At 40.6% G+C, this 18,427-nt stretch overlaps 1 protein-coding gene across 2 annotated transcripts in view; it reads left to right on the forward strand.

The window, feature by feature from the left end:
• The window catches only part of agrn (agrin), a 549,483-nt gene that overhangs the window by 438,527 nt on the left and 92,529 nt on the right, over window positions 1-18,427 (forward strand). For both annotated transcript variants that reach the window (XM_059952327.1, XM_059952328.1), the window contains 4 exons: window positions 489-634; window positions 2,040-2,145; window positions 7,509-7,616; window positions 8,889-9,053. In XM_059952327.1, the coding sequence (XP_059808310.1) occupies window positions 489-634; window positions 2,040-2,145; window positions 7,509-7,616; window positions 8,889-9,053 (525 nt within the window). The remainder of the gene's footprint in view (window positions 1-488; window positions 635-2,039; window positions 2,146-7,508; window positions 7,617-8,888; window positions 9,054-18,427) is intronic.

Raw genomic sequence — 18,427 nt, forward strand, 5'->3', positions numbered from 1 at the left:
GTGTTCTCTATTTTTGTTTCGGATAAGACCATAGGAGATAGGAGCAGAATTAGGCCATTCAGCCTGCGAGTCTGCTCTGCCATTCCATCATGGCTGATCCATTTTCCCTCTCAACCCCACTCTCCTGCCTTCTTCCTGTAGCCTTTTACACCCTGACTAATCAAGAACCTATCAACCTCTACCAGTACATAAACCAAAATATTACCACATGTCAATTAATAAAAAGTACCTCAAAGTGTATGTAGTCCACAGCACAGGTAAAACAGCTCGTTGTCCTAGTGACGAGACTTCGGTGTGACGGGGTATTCATTAGTCTCACAGCCTGAGGGAGGAAGCCATTACCCAGTCCTAATCCTGATGGTAGTGGGTCAGAGAGGTTGTGGGATGGGTGGTAGGGATCCTCAATGCTTCGAGCCCGTGGTATATATCAGTACTGAACCAGTACTCCCAGCCCAATCTTGTTTTCCTTTGCCTCCTTGTCGTGACAGAATGTGGTTCAGGGGGGTCTGGCTCCGGTGACAATAGCGAATGCGAACAGGAGAAGTGCCGGAAATATGGAGGAGTTTGGGATGAGGATTCTGAAGATGGACCTTGTGACTGCGGAATATCATGCCAAGGTGTCCCCTGGTCTCCTGTGAGTAATTACCCCACCATTGCTCATTGCTTCTGCAGGCATCTCAGTAAAATAAGATGAAACCTTGTGTGAAAGTGATTCTCTTATTCTTCCGCTTTGGAAAAACAAATAGAATGTGATGATTGATGGTAATTCACAGTAGTGTTCCTGCACTTACAAATTACAGCTACCTAATTTCCGAGAAACCTTCAGGCTACATTGGCATAGAAATTGAAGATTTTTAATTTGATATTTGCATTTTAATGTCTTTTTAATTTGGTCAGCCTTGCTGAATTACACTCTGCGGCCACTTTATCAGGTACTCCCGTACACCTGCTCGTTAATGCAGATATCTAATCAGCCGATCACATGACAGTGACTCAATGCATAAGAGCATGCAGACGTGGTCAAGAGGTTCAGTTGTTGTTTAGACCAAACATCAGAATGGAGAAGAAATACAAACTGAGTGATTTTGACCGTGGAATGATTGTTGGTGCCAGATGGGGCAGTTTGAGTATTTCAGAAACTGCTGATCCCCTGGGAGAACATTTTTTTTTAATAACTGTTGGTGGGATTCCCTAAAGGTTAATTTGCAGGTTGAGTCGGTGGTAAGGAAGGTAAATGCAATGTTAGCATTCGTTTTGAGGGGACTAGAATATAAAAGCAAGAATGTAATGCTGAAGCTTTATCAGGCACTTGGAGTACTGTGAGCAGTTTTGGGCCCCTTATCTAAGCAAGGATGTGCCGGAACTGGAGAGGGTTCCATGGATGTTCATGAAAAGGTTCACAGAGATGAAAGAATTAGTGTTTGAGGAGTGTTTGCTGCCTCTGGGCCTGTCCTCGCTGAAATTTAGAAGGGGATATCTCATTGAGACCTATTGAATGTTGAAAGGCCTAGATAGAGTGCGTGGGGAGAGGGTGTTTCCCAGACCAGAGACCAGAATGCAAGGGAGTCTCAGACCAGAGACCAGAGCCTCAGAATGCAAGGATGTCCCTTTAGAACAGAGATGAGGAGAAATTTTTTTACCAGAGGGTAGTGAATTTGAGGAATTCATTGCCACAGACGGCTGTGGAGGACAAATCATTGGGTACATTTAAAGCGGAGGTTGATAAGGTCTTGATTAGTCAGGGCGTCAAAGATTGTGGGGGAAAACAGGAGAATGGGGTTGAGAGAGATAATAAATCAGTGCAGACTCGATGGCCAAATGGCTTAATTCAGCTTCTATGTCTTATGGGATAGTGCTCACTGTTAACACCTTGCAGAGTGTGAAACAGACATCCTTTTACTTGTGCCAAGAATTTTCTTGTTCAAGGCTTTGTTTTTAAACTCCGCCGGGAGGGCTGAGCTCTCACAGTTCCTCAGTGCTTCCTCTTCTTAACAGCCGTGTTTTTTTCTCTCTTTGACTGCCTGTCTTTCTCTGCCTAGGTCTGTGGGTCTGACGGGGTGACCTATGACAACGAATGCACACTGAAGTTGACGCGCTGTAAGCTTAGAAAGGACCTTCACGTTATCGTGCCCAGCTCCTGCAAGGGTAAGCCTTTCATCAGAGCTCGAGGTCTCCTGAACAAACATGCACACACACAAACACACACACACACACACACACACACTCACAAAGACAGACAGACACACACACACACACACACACTCACAAAGACAGACAGACAGACACACACACACACACACACACACACACACACACACACACACACACACACTCACACACAGGCACCCTCACAAACACGTACCTATATACAGCACACACTCACACTACTATAATCTGTCACTCACCCACACCAAATGAGGTGTGATATTTAAACTTAATACCATTCCCGTGAAATCTCCGCAAAACTTGAACTGATGTTTTCTTTTGTAATGATATGCTATGGTATAATGACAATTGATAAGTAATTCAACACACTGATGATCTCCAGGGACATAATCCCAGTGTGTTCCAGTCATTACCTGTCAGCTAAAGCTCTTAATACAGGTATAATGGCCATCTGGTACCACTGAGTCACAATCTGCTCATGACGCTTTCATTTACACCACTCCATCGAACATCAGCTGATCCCCAATCTCCTCACTGGACAGTTCTGTGTTACTTCTTGCAAAATCACCTTTTTACCAGCATACATTCAGGAATCTGACATTGGATTAATCTGTCAGTCTGAAATATCTACTGAAATGGAGAAACAGCAGCTGAAGATTTTACGGAGAGCTTCCTCAGCATCTGAGACAGTGATCTGGTTAGAGTCGTAGAGACAGAGTTATCATCATCATTATGTGCTATGTCACTTGACATAGGAAATCATGATTGTTTTTGGCAAATTTTCCTGAAGGAGTGGTTTGCCCTTACTTTCTTGTGGGCAGTGTCTTATGCATGCCATCATGGCTGGAAATCCAGAACAACACACACAAAGTGGTGAACTCAGCAGGTTAGGCAGCATCTATGGAGAAGAGTAAACAGTTGACCTTTCGTGCCGAGACCCATCATCAGGACTGGAAAGGAAAGGGAGAAATCAGAGTAAGAAGGTGGGGACGGGGAGGAAGAAGTGCAAGGTGGTAGGTGGTAGGTGAAACCGGGAGAGTGGGTGGGGTGAAGTAAAGAGCTGGGAAGTTGATTAGTGAAAGAGATAAAGGGCTGGCAAAGTGGGAATCTGACAGGAGAGGATAGAAGGCCATGGAAGAAAAGGGAAGGGGGAGGAGCAGCAGAGGGAAGCGATGGGCAGGTAAGGAGATAAGGTGAGAGAGGGAAACAGGTATGTGGAATGGTGAAGGAGAGGACGAGGGACAGTTACCGGAAGTTCGAGATATCGATGGTCATACGATCAGGTTGGAGGCTATCCAGACAGAAATTGTTGTTCCTCCACCCTAAGTGTGGCCTCATTACAGCAGTGAAGGACGCCATGGACTGACATGTTGGAATGGGAATGGGAAGTAGAATTGAAATGGGTGGCCACTAATCCTGTTTGTTGTGGCAGATGGAGTGAAGATGCTCGACAAAGCGGTCTCCCAACCTATGTCGGGTCTCATCGATATACAGGAGGCCACACCAGGAGCATCAGACACAGTATATGACCCCGGCAGACTCACGGGTGAAGTGTCACCTCACCTGGAAGAACTGTTTGGGGACCTGAATGGTAGTGAGGGAGGAGGTGTAGGGGCAGGTGTGGCATCTGTTAATGCTTACAAGGATAAGTACAGGAGGGATGAATGAACAAGGGAGTCGCATAGGGGGTGATCCCTGCAGGAAGCAGAATGTGGTGGGGGGGGGGTTGGAAAGGTGTGTTTGATATGGCATCAGTAGTGAAAATGAGACAACTGGGGTCAAGGAACTTAAAGTCATTGGAAAGAACAAGAGTGTGTGAAGTGTCATGGATATTGGTAGGAAGCGACTAAACTGGCGGGAATAGAACAGAGTCAAGGTATGCAGTGGCTGCAATGATTGAAGGTTTGTTGATGCTGGAGGCATAAAGGATTATTAACATTAATTGCCTCATCAAACTGTGTGGTCAACTCTAGCCCAATAGTCAATACTCCAAAATTGATAATCACATCTTTAGCTTCCATGTCCCTGATTTCTGTGGATATCCCCAACAATATTTCATCTTTTCACTTTGTAAAGATGCTGCTTAAAGTCCACATGGTTGAATATCTCCTTTCTTGCTCAGTGACATCTGGACTGTTTTACAACTTCTTAGGTACTAATGTGAATGTAAATTAATGTGGTGAACTCAGTGATGCATTTTGTTAGGTATATCACTGGCGTAATTAAAACCCAGTGCGAGAAAACAAAACATTTGGAGAAATAATTAGTTAATTTATTGACTTATAAAAAAGATTCCTGTTTGAGGGGATGCTAATAATAATGCCTCTTTAAACAAATCTATTATTTGAGTAAATTAGCAAAGTGTCAGGTGTGAAAGGATTAAGTATTATCAGATTTAAAGTGAATTTTATGATCAATTTATGGACTTTAGTTTCTTCCAAACTCAGTGGAAAGAACCTGCTTTCATTCACCTTATCTATACCCCTCATAACTTTACATATCCCTATCAAATCTACCCTCATTTTCCAACACTCCTGGGAATAAAGTCCTAACCTATTCAACCTTTTCCTATAACTCAGGTCCTGGATGTTGCCCAAGCGTGAGGACTTAAGTTTTAAGGAAAGGTTGAATAGGTTAGGACTTTATTCTTGCGAGTTTCACATATTGCGGGGAAATTTGATAGAAGTATACAAAATTGTGAGGGGTATGGATAGGGTAAATGCAAGCTGAGGTTGGGTGAGACTAGAACTAGGGGTCATGGGTTAAGGGTGAAAGGCGCAATGTTTATGGGGAACATCAGGGGAACTTCTTCACTCGGAGGGTGGTGAGGGTGTGGAATGAGCTAGTGGATGTTTGTTGGATTTCAGCATTTAAAAGAAGTTTGGACAAGTACATGGACGGGATGTGTATGGAGGGCTATGATCCGGGTGTAGGTCAATGGGACTAGACGGGCCAATGGTTTGACGCAGACTAGATGGGCTGAAGGGCCTGTTATTTTGCTGTGGTGTTCTATAGCTCTATGAGTGTCCAATGCCCCTCCATAATACACTGTCCAGATTATTGGTAGGATTGCATGTTTGAACACATCCCAAGGAGATGGTCTGCCAATCTGTTCCTGAAAATTGGCCTCAAGATCAGAGATGGAAACAGCAGCTTGTTTCTGGCTTGTCAGTCTTTCCTGGGTCGGCCTTCACTCATCCTGTTGTTGTTGGTCTGGAATATGATTTGAAGAACAGATGGGTCTGGGAGTTACCAGGATCGACTGAGCCCCTCTGTAAGTTGTTTAACACGCTGTAAAATGAGACCATGTGACTGAACCAAAGCGGGGACACAAAAGCAGTGCAAAGCCCTGAGAAACTAGTTTGTCAGTGATCACCAAGCACCGCTGTCTGTAAAGAATTTGTACGTTCTACCTGCGACTGTGTGGGTTTCCTCCGGGTGCTCCGGTTTCCTCCCACAGTCCGAAGATGCACGGATTTAGGTTCCTATGGGCACGCGATGTTGGCGCCGGAAGCATGCTGGCACAATTTGAATTGGCACAAACACTGTACATTTCGATGTACATATGGCAAAAAGTTTTAATTTTTAGAGTGTCTCAGTGGCGCTGCAGTTAATGCAACAGTATTACAGCTTGGGGCATTAGAGTTCAGAGCTCAATTCCATCATCTCCTGTAAGAAAGATTGTACGCCCTTCATTAATGCATGTGGGTTTCCTCAGGGTGCTCCGGTTTTGCCCCATAGTCCAAAATCTACAATTGGTCATTGTAGATTGTCCTGTGATTAGGCTGTGGTTGCTGAGCGGTGCAGTCGGTGGGCCAGAAGCGCCTGTTCTGCACTGTATTTCTAAGTAACTAATCAGTGAGAATTGTTTTAACAGAGTATAAATTATCAGGCTGGTGACTAATTGGAGGCTTTTTGGGACTATTACTCACCACTAACAGTCTCTTGTACAAAAAAGCCAATTTAAACCAAAAACTGATTCTCTGTGAAGTGTGAGGGAGCCACATCAACTTTTACAAATCAGTGCTGGCTGAACTCTCCAAAAATGCAGAAAGTGGAAGGTAATCACATAAGTAAATTGCATTTAATCAACCTGTTTCTTACAGCAGAGGGATTGTCAAGGTTAATTAGCAGCAAATTACACAATCATCTCCACCTTGGCTGGTTAAAGTGCAACCAACATATCAAACATTTCTGTTTATTTAGACATATAACTCAGAATAGGTCCTTTCATTCCCACTCCTTCTTTCTCTCCCTCCCCTCCTTCATTCCCCCTCCTCTCCCCTCCCATGATCTGAGGGACAAATGCCACCTGATGGCACCAGCTCCCTGTCAGTATGGAGGGGTTAGGTCAAGGGGTCTGTTTCTGTGCTGGATGAGTCAACGACTGCTGTCCTCCCTCTGGTCTCACTCCTAGCCCTTTCTCCCCTCACCTCCCTTGCAATCCTTTCCCTCCCCTCCCCTCCTCTCACCTACATTCCCTCTACCTTGCTCTCTTCCCCCCACTCCTTCTCCACTCCCCTCCCTCCCTCCCTCCCTCCCTCCTTATCATCTACTCCTCCCCCCTCTCCCCACCCTTTCCCTCCCCCCTCTCCATCTCACACTCTTGAGCCCCCACCTTCCCCCTCCCCAGGTGTTGCTATGGCAACGCCCGGCAGCCTCTCCTCTCTCCAATATTTCCCTTCTCCTGGTGCCATTCCAACTCCAAAACTCTCACACAAAATGATGTAAAGACAGAGTTATAATCTTATTTTTCACATGGCGGAGGATCCAATAGAGTAGGGGATGGTGAGAGGCCAGTGGTTCGGAAAGGACCTGAGGGGAATTCCTCCACACAGGTTATGGTTAATACACACTCTCAGCATCTGGCCAAGACATAGAAGGATGCAGATGTATTGTAGGGAAATGGGATTGGTTTATATGGGTGGAGCAGTTAGCATGGTATTATGGGCAGTGTGGCCCACGACCCTGTGATTTGATTTCTCCGAAACCTGTGAATTAAAGGTAGAGATTTGCTTTATTTGTCACGAATGCATCGAAGCATCAAAACACTGTGCAATGCGTTGTTTGAGTCAGCACAGTCCGAGAATCGGCTGCCAAAAGGACCAGTTCCACGCTGTATCTAAATGAACTACCTTACTAACGCTAACCTGCACGTGTTTGGACTGTGGGAGGAAAGCCGCACGGTCCTGGGGAGAACGTACACATTCATTGCAGACAATGGTGGGATCGAACCCTGTTTGGTCACTGCCGGTGCTGTGAAATGTTATGCTAACCACTTTGCTACCGAGCCTCCATTATTTATTGTCTGTTTTTTCCAAACTCTTCTCCTCTTCCCGCAGATGCACTTCCAGCGCCCGTCCCGGAGCAACACTGTAGTAAGTCCGTGTACGGCTGCTGTCTGGACAACGTTACCGCTGCCCAGGGGGTTGGCCTGGCAGGATGCCCAAGTAAGTCATTTCACTTTAACACATAGCGTAGCGGTTAGCGTAAGACTTGACAGTACCAGTAATCCAGGTTCGATTCCCGCCGTTGCTTGTAGGGAGTTTGTACCTGTAACCCCACTGGTTTCCAAAGACATACAGGTTAACTGGTTACATGGGTGTAACTGGGCACCGCAGGCTCCTTGGGCTGGAAGGGCCTGTTGCTGTGCTGTATCTCTAAATGAATAAAATATATAAACAGAGCAACCAGCTGCTCGTGGCTGGCTCTTGTGCCAACCAGATGGTTCCTGCTACTTTCAAAAACTCTTCCAGTTCTTTGCTTGGCAACATATATGCCCATCCTTGCAGTCTAGAGCATAGAATGTTACAGAGCAGTACAGGCCATTCGGCCCATACTGTTGTACTGACCTTTCAACCTACTCTAAGATCAATCTAACCCTTCCCCCCACGTAGCCCTCCATTTTTCTATCTGGAAAGTTTATCAAACTAATTTCACAGTCCATGTTAACCAGTTCATTTGCCGTTCCAATGATTCAATTCTTTGCCGAACTACAGAAGATTTTTATTTTGACTCCTATTATGGATAAAAATATAGTCTCGAGTTTAGGGAGTACTGCATACAGTTCTTATCCTCTCCTTTATAGGAAGGATGTTGTGGCTTTGGAGAGGGTGCAGAAGAGGTTTACCAGGATGCTGCCTGGATTAGAAGGCTGTGCTATAACGAGAGGTTGGCCAGACTTGGGCTGTTTTCTCTGGACTGAGGGGAGATTTGATAAAGGTTTATAATATTTTGACAGGCATAGATAGAGTAGACAGTCAGAATCTTTTTCCCAGGGTTGAAATGTCTAATACCAGAGGGCATGCATTTAAGGTGAGAGGGGGTAATTTCAAAGGAGATGTGAGGGGGCAAGTTTTATTACACAGGGAGTGTAGGACTCCTGGAATGTGCTGCCTGGGGGAGATTTTTAATAGACATTTAGATAGGCACATGAGTGTGAGGAAAATGGAGGAATATGGACATTGTGTAGGCAGAAGGGATTAGTTTAGTTGGCCATTTGATCACTAGTTTAATTGGTTCGGTAAAATGTTGTGGGTCAAAGGGCCTGTTCTTTTGTTGTACTGTTCTATGTCCTACCACCTATTATGTTTACTTTTTTCCCCAATCTTCAGAAAATTTTTATTTTGACTCCTATCGAGGTTCAAAATGTCATCCCAAATAATTTCGGGTGCATAACCAGGCAGCAACTGGCAAATATTTCTTTATTGTGACCTTTGCAGGTACCTGTGAGTGTAATAGGTATGGATCGTACAGTGAAACTTGTAATCCCAGCACGGGTCAGTGCTCCTGCAAGCCGGGTGTGGGAGGGTTAAAATGTGACCGCTGCGAACCTGGGTTCTGGAACTTCCGAGGCATCGTCATCGATGAGAAAAGCGGATGTACCCGTAAGTGGATCGACAAGTCTTTACTCAGAATCAATCAGCTTTAATATCACCGGCATACATTGTGAAACTCGTTGTTTTGCAGCAGCAGTACATTGCATTTCCTAATTTAAAAAACACATAAATTACATTATATATAATATGAGTACAAGCTGGCAGGTGATACGCGAGATCAGGAGAAAGCTTATCCTCCTTCCCCTCCCCAACCTTATTCTAGAACAAGGTATGTGAGCCTCAGGACTCTTACCACCATGTTCAGTTGAACCAAAGGGCATAACGTCACTCAGCTTCACTTCATTGAAGTGTTCTCACTATCAAGGACTCTTCATATTGTGTTCTCAATATTTATTGATTCTTTATTTATTATTATTGTTTCTTCTTTTGTATTTGCACAGTTTGTTGTCTTCTGCACTCTGGTGAATGCCCCAGTTGGACAGACTTTCACTGATTTTATTATCATTACTATTCTTCAGATTTATTGATTACACCCACAAAAAAATGATTCTTAGAGTTGTATATGGTGACATTTATGTACTTAGATAATAAAATTTACTTTGAACTTTGATTTCTTCCCCCTTCCTCTCCAGTCCTGATGAAGGGTCTCAGCCATAAGCATCAACTGTTTATTCCTCTCCACAGGTGCTCTGGATTTCCAACATCTGCAGAATCTCAAACAAGAGAATATTTGCGGATGCTGAAAATCCAAATAATATGCAGAAGATGCTGGAGGAGCTCAGCATGCGAAGGAGCATCTCTAGAAAAGAGTAAACAGTTGTGGCTTCAGGTCTAAGAAGGAGGGTATTAGGGATGACAGCGGGGGGGGGGGGGCAGTGAGGGAGGCATTCACTGAACTCTCATCGAAGAGAAGATTTTAATTTCTTCCGTCTGGGCATCCCTGGAAGAGACTTTGGAGTGTAGTAATCAAATCACAATCAGGAGAAAATCTGCAGAACACTAGGAGTCAAAGTAACCCACACAAAATGCTGGTGGAACTCAGCAACCGAGGCAGCACCTATCGAAAAGAGTAAACGGTTCTGATGAAGGGTCTCGGCCCGAAACGTTAACCATTTACTCTTTCCCATAGACGCTGCCCGGCCTGCTGAGCTCCTCCAGCATTTTGTGTGTTTTCATCTGCAAAATCTTGTGTTTATGATTGTGTTGCTGTTTACCAAACAGTGACATCATGAGAAAGTAGCAGTGGGACCTCTGATGAGTTGAAATTCCTTTGAACGATAATGTTTTGCAATCTCCCACCATTTAAAATTCCCTTAACACTTATCCATGGAGCACTGTGCTCGTAAGCTAATGACTAATGGGTGGGGGCAGTATGGTAGCGTCAGGGGTGGGGAGGGTTGGCACAGTAGTATAGCGGTTAGCCTAACGCTATTACAGTGCAAACTAAAATTAACCTTGAAGAATCAGTGGTGAAATTGAAAGAAGTAAAGTTGTCTGTAGTTCGGGATTTGATTTTATTTACAGTCGGCCCTCCTTATCCGCGGGGGATTGGTTCTGAGAACCCCCCGCGGATACCAAAAAACGTGGATGCTCAAGTCCCTTATTGAAAATAAGGTGGAAGTAATAAAGCGATCGGAAAGGGGTGAAATGCTATCGGTCACTGGAAAAGCGTTAGGCTACAGTCGGTCAACAATCGGAATAATTTTAATGGAGCATGTGAAAGGCCCTGCCCCGATGAAAGCTACAATTATTACTAAGCAACGCAGTGGTTTAATTATTGAAATACTTATGTTTCTTAAGTGTTTTCTATGCGTAGAAAGGTAAAATATGTACTATATTACTAAGAAAAACGTTTGACTGACACTAAACAATACCAGAAGTACCTTTTCTTTCTTTCTAAATCTTTTTATTAATATTAGTAATATGGACAGAATACAAATGATATATTGATAAAGAAATTACCAACATATAAATTCCATTACATATGAAAAAAAACATACATAATAGTTACAATATAAATGATTTTACCAAAACATATATAATATATGTATGAACATAGTAAGTCTAAATATTTCATAATATATGATATAAAGAAAACAGAAAAAAGAAAGAAAGCAAAAAAAATGCAATGCCAAACTAACTAATCTAATCTAATAACTAATATAGAAGAAAAAAGAAGCAAAAAAAAGAGAGGAAAAAAAGGGGGCTGTTTATAATATCTCACAAAAATAAGTATTCATCAATGCCGTCACTTCCGGTCCTCTCAAAATACATAAGCTAAAAGCTGGGAAATCAAATGAACTTGGCACAGGGTCATATTACATCATATGAAAATGTTGAATAATTGATCTCCATAACTTTTCAAATTTAATAGAAGTCTCAAAAGTACCACTTCTAATTTTTTCTAAATTTAAACATAACATAGTTTGAGAGAACCAATTAAATACAGTGGGAGGATCAATTTCTTTCCAATTCAACAATATAGATCTTCTAGCCATCAGAGTTAGAAATGCAATCATTCGACGGGCTGAAGAAGATAAATGCAGTGAGTCTAAGATTGGCAAACCAAAAATTGCAGTAATAGGATGAGGTTGTAAATCGATATTCAAAACTGCAGAAATAATATCAAAAATATCTTTCCAATATTTCTCCAAAAATGAACAAGACCAAAACATATGAGTTAAAGACGCAATTTCAGAATGACATCTATCACAAGTAGGACTAATATGAGAGTAAAAATGAGCTAATTTATCCTTGGACATATGGGCCCTATGTACGACCTTAAATTGTATTAATGAATGTTTGGTACATAACGATGATGTATTAACTAATTGAAGAATTCTATCCCAATTCTCACTAGAAATACTAAGACTAAGCTCTCTTTTCCAATCCTTTTTAGTCTTATAAAGAGGCTCTGAACGTATCTTCATAATTATATTATAAAGTTTTGAAATAAGCCCTTTTTGAAAAGGGTCTAATTCAAATAAACTCTCCAAAATATCTGAAGGCACAAAATTTGGAAACGTAGGGAGTACAGAACTTAAAAAATGTCTAATCTGTAAATATCTAAAAAAATGAAATCTAGGCAAGTTATATTTGTTGGATAATTGCTCAAAAGACATGAAACAATTATCTAAAAATAAATCAGAAAATCTTAGAAATCCCTTAGTTTTCCAAGCCGAATAAGCTTGATCTATAATGGAAGGGTGAAAAAAACAATTAGATACAATAGGACTATTTAAAACGAATTGAGCCAACCCAAAAAATCTCCGAAATTGAAACCATATACGCAAAGTATGTTTAACTATCGGGTTGTCAATTCGTTTCGGCAATTTAGAAAAGCAAAAGGGAGTGAAGTCCCTAAAATAGAACCCAGAGCATAAGCTGATACCGATTTAGCTTCTAAACTCACCCAACAAGGGCCAAAAGATCCACCCCCATCTTTCAACCAACATAACAAATATCTAATATTAACTGCCCAATAGTAAAATCTGAAATTAGGTAATGCTAACCCGCCTTCCTTTTTTGTCTTCTGTAAATATGTTTTACCTAACCTGGGATTTTTATTCTGCCATATATATGAAGAAATTTTAGAGTCAACATTAGTAAAAAAAGATTTTGGGATAAAAATTGGTATCGCTTGAAAAATATATAAAAACTTAGGTAAAATAACCATCTTAATAGCATTAATCCTACCTATTAGGGATAAAGATAAAGGTGACCACTTAGTAAACAAACCTTTAATCTGATCAATTAAGGGTAAAAAATTAAATCTAAATAAATCTTTATGGTTTTTTGTGATTTTGATCCCTAAATAAGTAAAAGAGTCATTAACTAATTTAAAAGGTACATTTCCATAAATTGGGACCTGTTTATTCAAAGGAAACAATTCACTTTTATTAAGATTTAACTTATACCCAGAAAACTCACTAAATTGAGCCAATAATGATAAAACTGCTGGAATGGATTTCTCTGGGTTAGAAATGAATAGTAATAAATCATCTGCATACAAAGATAATTTATGAATATCTGTCCCACAATTAATACCCAAAATATCCTGTGATTGTCTGATGGCAATTGCCAAAGGTTCTAAGGCAATGTTAAATAGTAATGGACTAAGAGGACATCCTTGTCTAGTGCCCCGAAATAGGCGAAAAAAGGGAGATCTTTGATTATTGGCAAACACTGAGGCTACTGGAGTATGATAAATCAATTTAATCCATGATATAAATATCGGACTAAAATTAAACTTCTCCAACACATTAAATAAGTAAGGCCATTCAACTCTATCAAATGCTTTCTCCGCATCTAATGAAATCACGCATTCTGAAGTGTCATGCGAGGGAGTATAAACAACATTCAACAATCTCCTAATGTTAAAAAAAGAATAACGATTTTTAATAAAACCAGTTTGATCATCTGAAATAATTTGGGTAATACCTTCTCCAATCTAGATGCCAGTAACTTGGAAAAAATCTTGGAGTCTACATTCAATAAAGATATAGGTCTATAAGAAGCACAGTTAGTAGGGTCTTTATCTTTCTTCAATATTAGAGAAATGGAAGCTCTGTAAAAAGATTGTGGCAAATTCCCTAATCTAATGGCTTCCTCAAAAACCTTACCTAACCAAGGGGAAAGAGTAGCGGAAAAAAATTTAAAAAATTCAACTGTATAACCATCTGGACCCGGTGCTTTCCCAGAATTCATTGAGGAAATAGCCCCCTTAATTTCTACATCCGTAATAGGAGTATCCAATATTGAAAGATCATCAGATGATAATCTTGGAAAATTTAATTTCCCAAGAAAATCAGACATGATATTATGATCTTGAGGAAATTCAGATTGATACAGGGAGGTATAGAAGTCTTGAAATGCCTTATTTATCTCATCATGATTAACTGTCAGATTCCCATTCTGCTGACCAATCTTAGTGATTTGACGTTTAACCAAAGCATCCTTCAATTGACTAGTTAACAGTTTACCAGATTTATCACTATGTATGTAAAAATCAGATTTAGATTTCATTAATTGATTTTCAATCGAGGATGTAAGTAATAAACTATGTTCCATTTGAAGTTCAACCCTTTGTTTGTAAAGCTCCTTACTAGGAGCAATCGAATATTTCTTATCAATCTCTTTAATTTTATCAACCAATAAGAGAGTTTCCATCTTAGTACGTTTCCTCAAACCAACAGAATAAGAAATAATCTGTCCACGTATATACGCTTTAAAAGTGTCCCAAAGTGTTCCGCAGGAAATATCATCTGTAGAATTAGTTGAAAAGAAGAAATCGATCTGCTCCTCCATAAATTTTATAAAGTCAGAGTCTTGCAACAAGGTAGAGCCAAATCGCCATTGTCTAGCATTAGAAGCTGTATCCGTAAATTTCATAGAAAGTAATAATGGAGCATGATCAGAGATAGCTATAATATCATAGTTACAACCGATTACCAATGGAATAAAACAAGAGTCTAGAAAAAAATAATCAATTCTCGAATAAGATTGATAAACATGTGAGAAAAAAGAAAACTCTTTGTCATTAGGATGCCGGAATCTCCAAATATCAAAAACTCCATTGTCAGTCAAAAAAGAGTTAATACAAGTGGCCGACTTATTAGGTAAAGTCTGAATAGATAAAGATTTATCCATCAGAGGATTTAAACAACAATTAAAGTCACCACCCATTATTAACTTATATTCATTTAGATTGGGTAAAGAGGTAAATAAAGACTTAAAAAAGTCAGGACAATCCACATTTGGAGCGTAAACATTAACCAAAGCAACCTTTTTATTACAAAGTAAACCTGTAATTAACAAAAATCTGCCATTCGGATCCGAAAAAATATCATGTTGAACAAATGAAATAGAGGAGTCAATAAAAATTGAAACTCCTTTTACTTTAGCATTCGAATTTGCGTGATACTGTTGACCCCACCAAAATCTAAAAAAACAAAATTTGTCCTCCTTCCTCACATGAGTTTCTTGTACAAAAATGATATGAGCATTAAATCTTTGGAATACTTTGAAAATCTTCTTTCGTTTAATTGGATGATTTAAACTATTAGTATTCTAAGACACAAAATTAATGGTCTGAGCCATAATTCTAAAATCAACCCTTTGGTATAGAAAGGGTTAACCAACTTATAAACTCATGCACCCGGAAGAGGAACAAAAGTAATGAGAAGACCCGGAAGTGACGACAACGCAGACATATTTGAAGTTCAAAAACAGCCCAAATAAAAAAACTAACACAAACTGGTACAAAAAAAATAGAATTAGAAAACAGACCATCCCCCCACCCCCCAAGGAAAAGAGAAAAAGCCAAAATATGACTTAAAAAGGGAAAAAGTAAGACTAATCCTACCCCCATGTCAGCTGAAGAACACTCCATATATAAAGGATATATACAAAAGAATCACCCCAACTTTAAAAATTAAAATCGCTATAATAAAAACCATATTTCTAAGTATAGTTAGTTGTAAAAAGAATAAAAATATAATCACTAAAAAAATTATAAATCGGGCTCTAGCCCAGACAAAACATAAAATATTTAAGCTATGATAAACGATGCATTGTAGGAAAAACGCGAAAAAAATAAAAACATATCGCCATCTTAAGCAAAACCAAAAATCTTTTTCAAAAAACCACCATCTTAAACAAAGAAAAATTCACCTTCAAAGAATTAAAAATGTACCTTCGAAGGAACAAAGTTAATGGACAAGTATGTAGTTAAATGATTAAAGTATATAAGGCAGAACAATTAATATGACGAAAACACACTTTAACTTAAGTATAAAGTATAGGATGAACCTACACCAGTAACCAGATTTTAATTCTGGTTTAAGAGATCGAGAACCATCTTACACGATCAGAATCATTCATTTATTAGAGACTGGTGTCTGTAGCAGTAGGGAAGTTCTCCTCCAGATATTTTCTCGCTTCTGAAGTTGAAGTGAAAACCTGTCGTGGAGCATTCGACGGAGAAATTCGAAGCTTCACAGGGTATAGAAGCGCAGGTTTCAGATTTTTCTCATAACATTCAGCCATCAACGGTTTAAAAAGAAGCCTTCTTTTTAAAAGGTCAGGACTAAAGTCTTCTACCAGGCGGAAGCAAAATTCTTTGAATTTAATCATTCCTGCTCGACGAGCTGCTCTTATAAGTTGTTCTTTGTCATGTACATAATGGAACCGGACAATTACCACCGTAGGTTTGTCTGTAGCACTCGGTGATCGACGCCGAATTCTATGTGCCCGATCCAATAAAGGAGGGTTATTCGGGAAAATCGTTGGAAACGCTTCTTTTAAAAGTTGAGCAAAATATTTCGAAGGGTCATCTTTTTCTATGCCGTCTGGAAGACCAAATATACGTAAGTTCTGTCTTCTGGACCGATTCTCAAAATCGTCACTCTTGGCTTTAAGGGCTTCCATCAGCTTAATGGTCGAAATTAAATCCTGTTCCAGTTTTTCAATAGTCAAATCTCGCTTCCGAGCATCTTCTTGCAGAGACGCAATAAGAGCTTGTTGCTGTTTAATTACTAAATCCGTCTTAACCATGTACTCTTGAAAAGCCTTTATATCTTCTTTAAAAAATTGTTGTAGTTCAGCAAATTTTTTTATCCAAAACCTCCATAAGCAATTCAAAAGTTAATTGAGTTTGTTGTGGTGGAGCCTGCTTTTTTCCGTTACCGTTCGGATTGCATCCGGGATCCCGTCCCTTAGACCTGAGAGACATTTCTGTTTGCATATCTTCAAAAGTTCACAACAAACTCTTGGCAGTAAATCCAAAAAAAAAATTAACGAAGTAACTTTCGGTATAGGTAAAAATAAGTTGAATAAGGGTGATCAAAGGTTTAAAAAAGTAAAAGTTATGGAGCGAATCCAAAACAGTACTCACTCCATGGGCGTCTCCAGCTGACTCAGAGAAGTACCTTTTCCAACTTCAAATCTGACTTAAAGACAGACTCAGGAATGGAACTCGTTCATAACCCGGGGATTGACTGTACTTTTAAGTCATTTCTAGATTACTTATAATACCTAATACAACGCAAATGCTATGTAAATGGTTGTTATACTGTATTGTTTAGGGAATAATGACAAGAAAATAAAGTCTGTACATGCTCAAGCGATGAGTGCTGGAGAGAGAACTTCCGGGTTTTCCCGATCTGTGGTTGGTTGAATCCGCGCATACGGAATCCATGGATAAGGAGGGCCGACTGTACTTATTGAGATATAGCATGGAACAGACCCTTCCAGTCCTTCGAACTGTGCCGCCCAGCAACCCACCACTTTAATCCTAGGCTGATCTCGGGACAATTTACAATCGTCAGTTACCCTACCAACCAGAACGTCTTTGGACTGAAGGTGGAAACTGGAGCATCAAGAGCAAGTCCTCTTGGTCATGAGGAGAACATACAGATTCCGTACAGGGAGCGGGGGAGAATTTACTGTAAAGCTTTGTGCTTGCCGCTACACTATCGTTCCCCCCCCCCACCCCTCACGCTGCCTGCTGTGTGGGTACGCTATGTTGGCGCCAGAAGCAAGACATCACTCAGAGTAGCGCAGCGCTTGGCGTGACGCTGTAAAGCTCAGGGCCAGCTGGAATCAATCGCCGTCTGTAAAGGTGTTTCTTTGTCCTTCCAGTGAGCACATGCCTTTCCTCCGAGTGCTCCGATTTCCTCCCACAGTCCAAAAAATGCTGGTTGGTGGGTTAGACCATAAGTCCAGAAGATTTAGGAGCAGAATTAGGCCATTTGGCCCATTGAGTTTGCTCCACCATTTCATCATGGCTGATCCATTTTCCTCTCAATCCCAATTCCCTGTCTTCTCCCTGTATCCCTTCTTGGCCCGACTAATAAGAATCTCCCAACCTGTGCCTTAACTATACATACAGGCGGCCTCCACAGCTGCACGTGGCAAAGAATTCCACAGATTCAGCACAAATTGGTCATTGAGTGTTGTCCTGTGAGTAGGCGGGTTGCTGGACGCTGTGGCTGGTTGGACTGGAAGGGACTGTTCCTGCACTGTATCTCTGCGTAAATAAATAAACCACTCGTGAGTGACACTTGCGGGCTGCCTCCAGCACAATCCTTGCTGACTTGATTTGACACAGATAACACATTTCATTGTATGTTTTGATGTACGTGTGACAAATGAAGCTAATCTTTAAAATCTTTGTTGTTTAACTAAGATAAAGACAGAGAATGGAAAGTGTCTGGCGTGTGCGTTATGTTTTGTAACTTCAAAACATCAAACTAATTCAAAGGAAGACACGGGGGTCCAGGAATGCGGTCTAGCTCCGTGTTTACTACATGCGCACACACATCACATGGTAGCATGATGACATTTGCAAACCACGTATTTTTACATATAACCATAATGAATTAAATAAATAACAAAGAATGCTTAATCAAACAATATCTTTT

Source organism: Hypanus sabinus, chromosome 27, assembly GCF_030144855.1.
Source record: "Hypanus sabinus isolate sHypSab1 chromosome 27, sHypSab1.hap1, whole genome shotgun sequence".
NCBI lineage: Eukaryota > Metazoa > Chordata > Chondrichthyes > Myliobatiformes > Dasyatidae > Hypanus > Hypanus sabinus.